The following is a 13,161-nucleotide window of genomic DNA, read 5'->3' as shown; positions in this document are numbered from 1 at the left end:
AGACAAAAACTACCGATGGGTTCTAAAAAATCATGAATTATTAGCGTTATATTCATTAATTAAAGAAGCTAAGCATAAAAAAATATTAAATCATGGAGAAAGAGAAAAAATTCAATTTTTAATGAAGAAAAATGAGCATGCTATTGAAAAATTAGGAATTATTGTTGGCAATATTGACGGAAGACCAAACTTTATCCACCGAACATACGCTGAATATTTCGTCTCTTGTTATTTTTGGAAAAAATTCAAATCTATTAGTATTCATGACTTTGAACAAAGTTTTGTAAATGATATTTTAATCGAGACCATTCTTGAAAATAGCGAAAGGCAAATAATGAGATTTTTATCATTAAAAGCAAAGAATAGCAAAAATGTTATAACCAATGTTGGCATAGAGATTAAAATTCAAATATTATCACACAAGATCAAATCACAGAAATATTATTTCGACGTTTTATTATTTGATTTTATAGCTAATTTAATGGCTAATACACAAGATGCACGTAAAATTGTAAATATGATTCTTGATCAAAATCATCAATACGAAATATTACGTGCTAGTGCAAAAATTGGGCATCAAGAACTTTCTTATGCCTTAGTGGATAAACTGGACGCAGCACACTTAACAAAAGATATCACAGAATCGATATCTACTAAAATCATAGAATCGATATCTAATCAAAGCCCCTTGTTTTTAGCAATTGATAATAAGCACCATAATATCGCACAATATATAATTCATAAAATGTTGCTTGATAAAAATTGGAGACAAACAAGGTTTAATACTATCAAGAAAAGTATAATTAAAAACAATTTAATAAACTATCTAGAATTTGGATTGAAGATGAATTTGATCGACGGTAAACCTTTCTGGAATGATTACTATGAAAGTCGTTTACCGATAATAGAATTAGTTAAAAAACCTGTGCCATCTGATATAGCTTGTCTGCTGATAGAACAGACTAATATCGAAGATTTAATTTCGGCAAAGGATAGTGATGAGGTTTTATCGTACTTGCTCGTGCACAATAAAATGATAACATTGAAATTCATTGAAAAGGGTTTTGATTTCAATATAAGTTTAAACACACTTTTAAAAAACTATTTGAGGGATCTTGAAACCAATAACCGTTATTTTTCTAATGTCTGGATGCCACAATTTAATTTCGATGATTGCCATTTTTATATCAATAAAAATGATGATTATGTCTGCGATTTATATGATAGGGTCGTACTTATTCTCAAAGGTGGTTCGGGATATAACTCTTGTATTGATGGTTTTACGACAGTTCAGAATGCTGAAAAGTTGTATTATAAAACACAAGCACTAAAAAAAATATATAATATATTGAAAAAGTATATTGATAAAGGTTGCGATATACTGGGTGTAACACTTCGAATGATAATTGAAGTTTTTATTAAATTAAAATGCCATCGATATGAGATTCAAAATTTATTTTTGTTAGCCCATAATAGCAGTCTTGGTTATTATAGAATACCGCTATTTCCTCAACATATTTTACAATGGAACAAAACGCTGAATGAGAATGTAGTTTCAATACCAATTTTAAAAAATCTCAAAAAAATACGAAGTTGGTTTATTCCTTTAAACAACAGGAATCTACAAATAATACCTGATCCAAATCTGATATATCGCGTTTCTAATTTGAAAAAAAAAATGGGACTTGAAGATGCATTAACACAAGTGTCAAAAAAATATTTAAGATTTGGAAATATAATGGCAAAATTACTTAAAACGAATGGCTCCTTTGATAATGATGAATTGTTGGATGTGCTAAATATAAAAGACATAAATATAGATGATGAATTCAAAAGTTTAATACTTGAATTCGTTGAACACAATGAATATGGTATGTTATATCGCATTTGGGCAACATTTATCGAAGAAGAAGAAAGTATGATCAATGATTCTCTAATAAAAAAAGAGCTTGTAATTTCCGATAACTATTCAGAAATTTATAAGCTATTAAAACAGCTTAACGAATTTTTTGTTGAACTAATGGATGCAATTTTAAATACAAAATACCAGGAAGTGGAACATATTCTGCAACAAATAGATACTGATTTCGTGAAGTCGGTTATCAATGGTCAAGACGTTGACTACGGTTCTCCATTACATTACGCAGCATTCAAAGGAGATACGGAAATTACTAAAATCCTTCTGAATTTTGGAGCCAATGCTAACCTTGTATTAAAATCTAATCATAAATATTTAGTTCGTGATTGCACTTTTGCTGCTAAAGGCTATACTCCACTACAAGTAGCAGCAGAAAACAACCATTATGAGATTGTTCAGATTTTGATAGACAATGGTGCCAAAGCTAAAGTACCTTGGATCGACTCAATATTACTTCTAGAGTCATGTAAAAAAGGCTATACAAATACTGTTGAGATTCTCATTAAGAACTTCGCAGATGTTGAAGCCGTCGATGAAAATAATCGAACAGCGTTACATCATGCAGCCATTAATGGCCACATAAAAATCGTGCAATTATTAATAGATAATCGAGCCAATGTTAATATATTTGATAACTTGCAATGGTCACCATCCGATCATGCTTTTTTAAATGGTCACAATGTAATTGTGCAATTTTTAAGAGATAATGGTGCATATGATAAGAGTCAGCTTTTATATGCACCCAATCAAAGTCGTATTAAAATTCTCAAGCTTTTGCTTCAAAGAGCCATTGGCTCCTTAAACAAAGAAATATCAAGTTCATTGCATTACGCAGCTAAATTAGGTGACTAGGAACTCACTGAGTTATTGTTGGAGAAAAGTAAAACTAAAGTGGATGCTGTTAACAAAAGATAAGAAACACCTCTGCACTTGGCTGCCCAAAAAGGACATTGTGAGGTTGTTCAGATTTTAATAAATGCTGGTGCCAATGTTAATACAAATATCCACAAAAGAACTGCACTACACTGGGCGGCACAAAATGGCCACAAGGAAACAGTTGAATGTTTAATAAAAAACAAAGCTATAAACAATGTTTTTAACCCATATAATTTAACACCATTTCAACTGGCAAATATCAATAATCACAAAGAAGTAGTTGAAGTTTTATTAAAGAATGGCGCAAAAGACAGTGAGTAGAAACCTTGCTGGTAATGTCATTAGTTTCCTTTTAAATGTTTCTAATGTTTATTAAAATTATCAATGCCTATTAAATTTATTTTTATATCTATAAAGCTGGGTCGATAGAAATAATAATTATCAGAATTAAAATATAAAACTAATTTATAAAAAATATAAAGAATAATTTTAAAATAAACATAAGACATTTTTCAATGCAATTTGAACTAATAATCATAACGTTGTTACTCAAACTCATATTGATAGGATCTCATATTCGCATATTTTCTTTTACTCATTGAATAATGCATAAACTGTATCATATACCTACTTTTTAAAAACTAAATCTAAATCTCCTGTCGGTTTAGCCTTTTCCATCTCCTGTTTAAGCTCCTCCGTATTCAGCAAAGATGTAAAACAAGTCTTTAGCTCATCTTTGGCGGCCTAAAGATAAAATTATAAAATGATAAAATAATCGACAAATCCAATTGAAGATAAAACTAGTTGTGTATGGCATCGTGCCTTAAGCAAATTGCTGAAACTTCCCGTATCGTAAGAAAATGTTCGAAGAATAAATGCTTATAAAGAGAGCATTATAAATACTGTAACATTGTCTAATATTTATAAAAATTATATAAACTTAATTACAAAGTTAAAATTATTTATTTAAAGTATATAAGTGAGCTTTAGACAAAACCAGCGGGCACACAAAACACACACACACACACACCCATTTTTTCTAAGGTATGCCAAAATGTTCAGAAACCTCTGAAACGTGAAGATATAAAAAAAATTCATTCTCGATTTTCGGCCCATTACTATAACTTACCCTAGGGGAAGTTTAAAAATGTATACTTACAAAAGCTTTATTGTAAGCATCGTCGCTTCCACTTTCCTTTCTGCATTTTTCTCTGGCCAGTTTTTCCGCTTCCTCTGTCGAAGGAAGTGCTGAAATGTTCAATTTTCCGACCAGATCTTCTGGTAATTTGTCAACAACCTCCTGCAGATTAATCTCGTCTTCTGCTTGTACACAAAGCACTCCACCTGATAATGGTAATATAATTAGAAACAGTTCATTTCACTTATATAATATAAATATATAATAATATTAATAAATTTATGAATAATAAAATTCCGCTGAAGCCAATAAGAAAATCTAAGATGGCCATTTAACTAGGTTGCCTTTAGAAAGTTCATTTTAATACTTGACTTCTAGTTTAAATCGATTTAATCATTTACCATTGCTTGCTGTGTCAAATTTAATATGAATAATTTTCATATTTTTTCCTCATTATCGTATGGATTGCTGAATTGCTGATTTGACACAGTCAAACGGTCACCAAGGCCGATGCACTCATTCTATTAAAATAATATCATAAAACATTACGAATCATCCTCCTCACATAAGACACGTGCCTTCATTATCATTTATTCTGTTTAATAAATAATTATTTAATGATGATATTAAATATACACAAATCGTCTTCAAGATATTTTCTGTTACATTCGCCCTTGAAAAATAGCATTTAAAAATCTGTTTTTTTAGTAAAGATCTTTTGAAGTCATAGGAAAGTGGTTTGATTATAAAAATTCATTAAAGATGGAAATGGGCCGTGCCAAAATTTCAAAATTCGATCACCATGAAAGTTGCAAAATTTTAATACTTTTTGAATAAGTCGATTATTTACACATATCAGAAAAATTTTGTAATTTTCCTTAAGGAAAATGCCACTTACACCTAGTTCTCAAAAAATCTTGAATTTTAAATATCTCAAATTGCTTATGAAATATAATTTTAATTTTTGACAAAATTGTTATGTCTGTCTACAATAAAATAATAAAAATAATTAAAATTTAATAATTATTATATTAAGATTATTTTTGTTATATAAATATATATATTAATATAAATAGAGATATAGTTAGTTTTTATTACATTATATTGAGCCGAGATAAACATAATTGTTTGGCTTTTTTTTAGTCTAGGAGGCATCATGTCCTCATCTTTAGTTTTTTTTTTTTGAAATTTCTAGTTGTGTTGATTTTTCTTATTAAAGTTTTAAACAGAATTTTTTGACTGATAATGACACACGTTAATAAATAATATTTTCTTTTAACTCGACGTCAAAAAAACTATATTATATATATATATATATTATATATATATATTATATATAAATGAATATAAATACATATATATATATATATATATATATATATATATATACATATATATATATACTCTCATTTCATCCTATTTGTATTGATGTAACGCCTGACTTTTCAAATAAAATATATTGTATCAACATCAAATTCAAATCTATTCAAACATATATATATATATATATATATATATATATATATATATATATATATTGTATAATTATATTATATTATATTCTATTATATTATATCATGTTATATTATATCATATTATATATAATAAATATTTATCCTGTATAAAATATTCATGTATAATGCTGCACTAATTGTTTACCTAAAACTAAAAATAAATGTATAATGTGACTCCTGTATCTAACAAGAAATTGTTTATGTAAAATGAATAATATAGAATTTAAATATATTTGCATATTTCTACAAAATTGTTTCAAACACAATTTTACAGCAAACTCTGGCCATGATTCTCAGATGACGTACAAAGCAAAAACTTATTTATTGTTAAAAACTAATCAGCAAGAAATAAATAAATAGTTTTTTTTTATAACTGCCATCAGTCGCGGTGTCTAGATTTGAAATATAAAAAAACTAGACCTTAGACATTGAATTGAAGAATCAATAAATATGCATTTCATCGCATAAATTTACATAATCAAACTGCTGATTAGAAAATAATAAAATATTGAAATTTAATTAGCGACATTTTTAATAATACTTTTGACATAACCTTAAAATGATTTCATATTAAACATTTACTTTAAAATTTATTGGTAACAAAAATTATTAAAAATTTTGTAATATATACATAAGATTATGCATACCATAAAATAAATAATACTTCATGTTTCAATTGGTGTTTTAATACAATTTTTACTATTTTAAAAAACTTGGACGTTATCGTTTTGTAGTTAACTGTCAGTTTTGTTGTGAATATTATACTAATTTTGCTAATAAGTGTAATTAAACTGATTGTAACTTAATATGCAATCTATATAAATAGTAAAAGTTATAAATATACTTACATTACGCGTTCCAAATTATATACATCTATCTAATTTCAAAAACAATCTAGAAAATTCGCCATTAAGCCTCCATTACAACATGATTAGATCTAACGTATTATACATAACCTTTACTTAAAAATTATTATTAATAAAATACTAAAAAATATTGAATTTTCGAACAAAATGCAATTTAAGTAAATAGTTATGATGCATTTAACCGATAATTCAATTTATAATTAGTGTTTTAAAACAATTTTTGTTATTTAAAAAACATGGACGTTATCGTTTTGTAGTAAACTATCAGTTTCATTGTAAATATTACTAATGCTGCTAATAAGTGTAATTGAAATTATTGTTACAACTAAATATGCAACTTGTATAAATAATAACAGTTTTATATGTACTTACATTAAGTACAACATGTATATTATCACTAAAAGAAAATACACGATTCGCCATTATGCAAATGGAAAACACAACCACCTTATTGCAAGTGACGTCACGACCACAGCTACCAACAAACACGTTTGAAAATTTAAAAAAAAAATGTGTTAAAAAAAGAAAATTTATGTGGAAAAATTATTTATTTCAACTAAGAAATTGACTCTCCTTTAGCACAAGGTTTGTATTTTTATATAAAATAAATAGTTATTACACAAATATTATAATAAAGTATGTACATCAATTTGAATTTATTATAATGGCGTGAAGTCGTCAAACATTCCGGTGTGGTATAAAAGTACAAAACCTAATTTTAAAATAATCAATAGAATAATAAATTAATACACCAATCTCTCTGATGTGGAATTGTGTAAACACAATTTCCAATTATATTAATTATAATAACTAATATCAAAGCTTCCAATAACTATCTGCAAGACTAAATGACAGTTGCCGCCATTTTGAAAAAAATGACAGTTGCATTTAAAAAAAATAATAAATGTTTAAATAATTATATTCAATTTATTATAATTAAAGAAAATATTATATTAACAAAAAACTCAAACTTCTGTTCCTTAGCCTATATAACTTTTTTACTAATATTCTCAAAATTTATATATTCATTACTTTATCATTTATTATTTCATTATTCTTCAAAATGCTGACAGGTCTTTAAAAAGGTTTAAAGGACTTTTATGACCTATAGAATAAAATCTTTGAAAACAAAGATTCATATACAAAACATTATATTGTGTGAATATATTAATCAGAATAAAAATAGAAATAAAGTACAAAGTCTAATCAAGCTCGCGATAATAAAATCCACTGAATCATACAATGGTACTGAATCACAAAACAAACAATAAGTATAGATGATATGTATATACTCAAACAATTTGATTATTCACAGGAAACCTGATATTTTTTTATATATAATCTTATTTGTATTTTTTATAATCGCTATTTTTCACACTCTATTGTTACATATTTTAGTTGTTAAATTGAATTTTTGGGTTACTCAATGAAGGCTAGAATTATAACCGAAACGTATGGAACTTCATGATTTTATTCTCTGACAATACATAATGTCGTTTAATGTCAGCTTCTATTAAAAAAGAATTCGATCCAAACAAATTAAAAGTGATTGTATAATTTGATTTGATCGCTTAATAAAATTAAACTAAAGGTCACCTACTTGACTTGCATAATATTTGATTACAATTTATGACAATGTAATAACTGATATATATATATATATATATATATATATATATATATACTAGATGACCCGACAGACGTTGTACTGTACCCACGTCTACAAATCAAAAGTTCCAAATTTTTTAATATCCTATCCTCTACTTTTTAATATCCTATTTGATGTCCTGCCTTTGTGATTCATTCATGGTCTTAGCATAAGCAGTATAAAAAATTCAGAAAAAAATAATATAGTAAATTCAGTAAAAGAACTTGATTGAGAACACTTGATTTTACCACACAATTTAATTGCTTCGATAATTTAGCCTATAATTTTCATAATCTCGTACGATATATAAGTTGCTTTTTGGCAATTATAATTTCTAAAGTACATTTTTCTTACTAATAATTTATTTAAAAGTTTATTCTTTATGTTCAAATCTTAGATGAAATAATTTGTAAAATCTAGTTCAAAGTCTCCACCTCAGAAAATCCAAACATAGAAATCTTCAACCCCAAAAAAATCTCTATTGAAATTTATAAACCAATTCATCTATGTTTGGTTATCATTTTATTTTATCTATGTATTATTATTTGAATATATGAAAATTTTTAATGAATTATTGACAAAATGTTTTTATGTTAATATAGGGCCATAAGCATATAAATTAAACGTGAACTATCTTTATATACATTTTTGGTTATAAGTTTGTTCGAAAGATTACAATTAAAAATCGCATTGATTATAGTGAAAGCAAAAAGTACCTAATTAGCTAAATCTGCTTTACTATTAAATCGATTATAAACTTTACATTAAAACGTTAAATTTACATTCAATAATTTCTAATTACTCAGAGAGATAAAATCCTTTCTGTTTACATTATTTAAAGTCTTTGTAAACAGGTGACTGATAAATGCAAATATTCACATTCATTGTTCATTAATGTGCAAATATAATTTAATGACTTATAAAAAATTAATTTGCGTCAAACGAGCTATAAAATTATATGGGGAGTCATTTAATTTTATTAACATGACTTAATAAACCGAAATTGTTTCGAATGAAAATGGAAATAAAAATAATCATATATATAGATATATATATATATATATATATATTATATATATATATAATATATATTAAAGTAATTATATGCTTTAGAACAATTTACAAACTTGCACAAAGTTTATTTCATTATAAATAAGAAAGTTTGAAGACCAAGAGATCTTAAATTTCATTCAATTTTTTTAATATAATTTTGTCCCAAACGACTCGAATTGTTATACACAGATTTATAGATAAAAATATCTACTTTTTAATGATATTTAATAAAATATATGTTTGAAACAATTATTTAAGAAATCAATCGTTATATAAGAAAATGTAACCAGGCAACTCAACATCTGGCTCTGTATTCAATTTTAAAATTTAATCAATATTTTAAATTTAATTTTGTTCCAAACGATTTAAATCGCTGTACACAGATTTATAGATAATTTCATTTACTTTTTAAAGATATATAATCATATATCTACATCAGATATATACATTTTGAATACATTTATTTAATAATAATCAAAATATTAAAAAAATGTAACCAGACAACTTGACATCTTAATTTAAACAAATGGCCCTACATTCAATTTCAAAATTTAAACTTTTTTTAAATTAATTTTGTTCTAAACTATTTAAATGGTTATACACGGATTTATAGATAATTTATATGCAGGTTTGAATAATTTTTCTAAACATTGATCAAAATATAAAAAAATACAATCAGAAATATATATATATATATATATATATATATATATATATATGTTTTATTTTAAAATATTGCCATAGCAATGCATATATATTTCTTTAAATATATTTTTTATTACAATTATTATTTTCAATGAATTAATTATGCAAGCAAACAAGAACAAACGATATATTTATACATTATAATTGTATACATTTTTAATCGAATACAGTTAATCGAAGCATGAACAAAAATCTGTATAAAGTTCTTATATGATTCTGTATTTCAAACCTGTTTTTCCTTTTAAGTTTTTTTTTAAGGTTATGACACAAAGCAAAATATTTTATTAACACTAGAAAGACGGACGAATTGAGTATACCTACATTGCCTGAAAACAGTCAAAATGACTGCGTCGTGAAAAAAATAAATAATGCGTTTAGAAATTTGTTTAAAGTTAATTTTTATTATTTCATGTACTATTTACATTTATACAAATTATCTATAAGTGCTAAAAATAAAAAAATAGTTCATCTGAAATAGAAGTTTATTATTTTTACAATTTATGCAAATATAATTTAAGATCTTTTTATGAATACATTTTCCGCAAACATGTTTGTTGCAACTTTGACACGTATTATTAGTTTTATTATTATTGCAAAGTCTTATTTGGCAAAATTTTCTTTTATTACTATTGGTATTTGCATGATGTCTGTGGGTCATCATTTTCCTTTGATTTTTTTTGTGTTGATGTCGTGTAGTTTGCGGAAAGCTGTTCTGCCAATTCAAACAAAAACTGTTATCTAAGAATTTGTTTTCTTTGGATTTTTATTCCTGTCGCTTCCTTGTAAAGAATCCAGGCATTTATCGCAGCCAAATCCAAAATATTGAAAAATATTTGCAGGGATCATCTACTGGATTGGAACTGGATTTTACGGTATATTTTCTTGTCCTTTGATCTGCCATGTCTTCTTTGCTGACCATAAATAAGTCAATATCAATTTTCTTGCCTCATAGGTCCCACGAGCATATAAAATTCCAATAAATACACGTATTTCCGGTAATGATGTTGTCCAATCGTACTCCAAAATTCGACTGCCCTCTTCTTCTGTGCACTGTTTTATGTGTTTGATAATATAATTATCTATTATCAACGAAAATGCACTGACAAGATCACCTGTAATAATATTCTTTTTTGCATAGCTTGTTGGCCCTTTCACACCCTTGAAAACACAATTAGATGATGACCTTCCTGGAGTACAACCTTCGGCAATTTTTGTCCATACAGTACCATCTACAGCTGTTTCCGTTTCTTGAATTCTTTCATCAGTTTCTGAGCCACTTAGCACCCTCCTGCATACACTGATGGCACTTTCATTTTCATCAATAGTGATCACCTTCATCGCTACCCTCAGAATCAGATGATTCTCGTGGAATATAATCTAATTCATCTTCAGATGATTGTGCCCAATTTTCTGCATTTTATTCTATGTCGGAACACTCTTCACTTATGTGTGTTAGCTTTTTCAACAATTCACTTCTCTTCGACATTTTATTTATAAGTTCTAAAAAATCAACTGAACAACGCGTTATACTGAAAATTACTACGTGAAAAAGACCGGTCTAATGTCAATACTTACCATAATTCGGTTATTTCTATGTAATAAATGCATTATCGCTCATTCGAGATGAATTAACGCGAGATAACGATTTGCAATACAATAACAAAGCCGTTTGTTTATGTAAAATTTCTATAGCAGTCAAAATGACTGTTTTCCGTCCATGTAGGCATAACATGTAAGAATATTGAAAATAAAAGTGTGATAAGGCAAATAATACGATTTATCTACGCATTTATATGTTGTATAAAAAGTCATAAAATTTCACGAAGCTGCGACTTCAAATACATAGTTATTTTTATGTTTGAAAATGGAAAACAGTCAAAATGACTGCGTCCGTCTTTCTAGTGTTAAATAATAAAAGTACTACTTACCAAAAACCGACAACAGACAAATAGCCAGGATTAATTTCACCATTTTTTATTTAGTAAATGCACAATTTTGTTTAACAAATGAATGAAAAACCGTATAAAATTTTCGTTGATTAATGAGACGAATGGTAATAATTAATGTTGTTAATTGTATATTAATATTTTTAACACTATGCTAATTAAATTTAAATCATTCTTTGTTCGAATGCTATTTATTACTAAATAATATAACTAAAGTTTTGTATCTAAATCACAGCCGACGAATACGAAGCGGTTTTGACGTACGAATACGAAGACGAGTACCAACACATGCAAACAAGAAACTTGTATGCAGATGTTGGCAACCTGCTGAAGAGGATTCAAATTTGAAAATTGATAAATCTATTTTAATTAAAAAATATAATATTATTACATTATTAATATATTTTTAACCATTTTAGTTTTTATGATAATCAAAAGCAATTATATATGAAATTTTTTATGAGCGTTGTTTGATAATATCAATTTTTCAACATAGTGAAGTTACAAGTTGTTTCATTTTCAAATTCATTTTTTAATTTTGAGACGAAATGCTACTTACACCTAGTTTGAATCACAATATATCACAAATCAAATAAATCATGTATAAAATCTTCATTATATATTGCTTCCATATTTCTAAAATAAATTATTTCAAGAACAAAATTATCTCAAAAACTATTCGAAAATGTAGACAGCAATTGTTAATGCCTTTTGATGTATTAAAAAGATATATAAATAAAGTATCAATAATTTTAGCTAATTACATGCAAATGCAATGTAATTAACTTTCGTTCAGTCATAGTTCAATAAATGAACTGAATAAATAATTTTATTGCTAATGTATCTTATATTTAAAATTCTTCTGTAATGATGTATGTAAATATACTCTTCCTAAACAAGTATTCGAATTTTGATAAATCATTCTGAAGTTTGTTAAGGGAATATAAGTGATTATAAAAATATAGTAATATTGTAGAAATAAATAGACAAAATTGCAAAAAACAACATATCATAATTTGAGATTGAAAACATTTTGATAATGAGAACTGCATTTCCCAAAATTGTCGATTCACCTGAAATTTGAATTTAGTTTAAGCGAGTCTAAACAATATTAGTATATAATGTCCATAATCCAGGGTACGCAATTATAAAAATTATAGACTATTATATGTTATATAAATTATTGAAGCAATTATATTGGTTGTAAATTACAAAGACGAGTGTTCTTTTACTGTATTTATTTATTTTTTGAATTTCTTATACTGAACAAAAAACTGCATTTCCAATATGTATATAGCTTATGCTAAGACCATAAATGAAAGGACATTAAATGGAATATTAAAAAGTATAAGGTAGGATATTAAAATATTTGTAACTTAAATTGTAAGTGTGGAACAAGACAACGTCTGTCGGGTCATCTAGTATTATATAAATAAATACCATGTTATAACTTTTCAAAACGTGAATAAAATCTTTATTAAAAACACACAATATACA

The 13,161-nt window shown here is 26.1% G+C and overlaps 1 protein-coding gene across 1 annotated transcript; it reads right to left on the bottom strand.

The window, feature by feature from the left end:
- Nucleotides 1-3,406: 3,406 nt before the first annotated feature.
- On the bottom strand, nucleotides 3,407-11,793 carry LOC113363820. Its single transcript, XM_026606303.1, has 3 exons — nucleotides 11,647-11,793; nucleotides 3,954-4,138; nucleotides 3,407-3,538 (listed from the first exon to the last, which is right to left on the bottom strand). The coding sequence occupies exons 1-3, from the start codon at nucleotides 11,687-11,689 to the stop codon at nucleotides 3,422-3,424; spliced, it is 345 nt and encodes a 114-aa protein (XP_026462088.1). The 5' UTR covers nucleotides 11,690-11,793; the 3' UTR covers nucleotides 3,407-3,421.
- Between the last annotated feature and the right edge of the window lie 1,368 nt (nucleotides 11,794-13,161).

This window comes from Ctenocephalides felis, unplaced genomic scaffold, assembly GCF_003426905.1.
Source record: "Ctenocephalides felis isolate EL2017-DRISC unplaced genomic scaffold, ASM342690v1 CF-g0.4_SCAFFOLD_00845, whole genome shotgun sequence".
NCBI lineage: Eukaryota > Metazoa > Arthropoda > Insecta > Siphonaptera > Pulicidae > Ctenocephalides > Ctenocephalides felis.
Note: the sequence above shows the minus strand (reverse complement) of the source record. Positions and strands in the feature narration are given on the sequence as shown.

Bases quoted from the DNA above. Each gene is read 5' to 3' on its own strand.
- LOC113363820 (XM_026606303.1), bottom strand. From the start codon at position 11,689: ATGGTGAAATTAATCCTGGCTATTTGTCTGTTGTCGGTTTTTG. The intron at 4,139-11,646 runs GTAAGTAGTACT...TACCATTATCAG, and splicing joins TTGTCTGTTGTCGGTTTTTG to GTGGAGTGCTTTGTGTACAA. The intron at 3,539-3,953 runs GTAAGTATACAT...TTTTATCTTTAG, and splicing joins ATGCTTACAATAAAGCTTTT to GCCGCCAAAGATGAGCTAAA.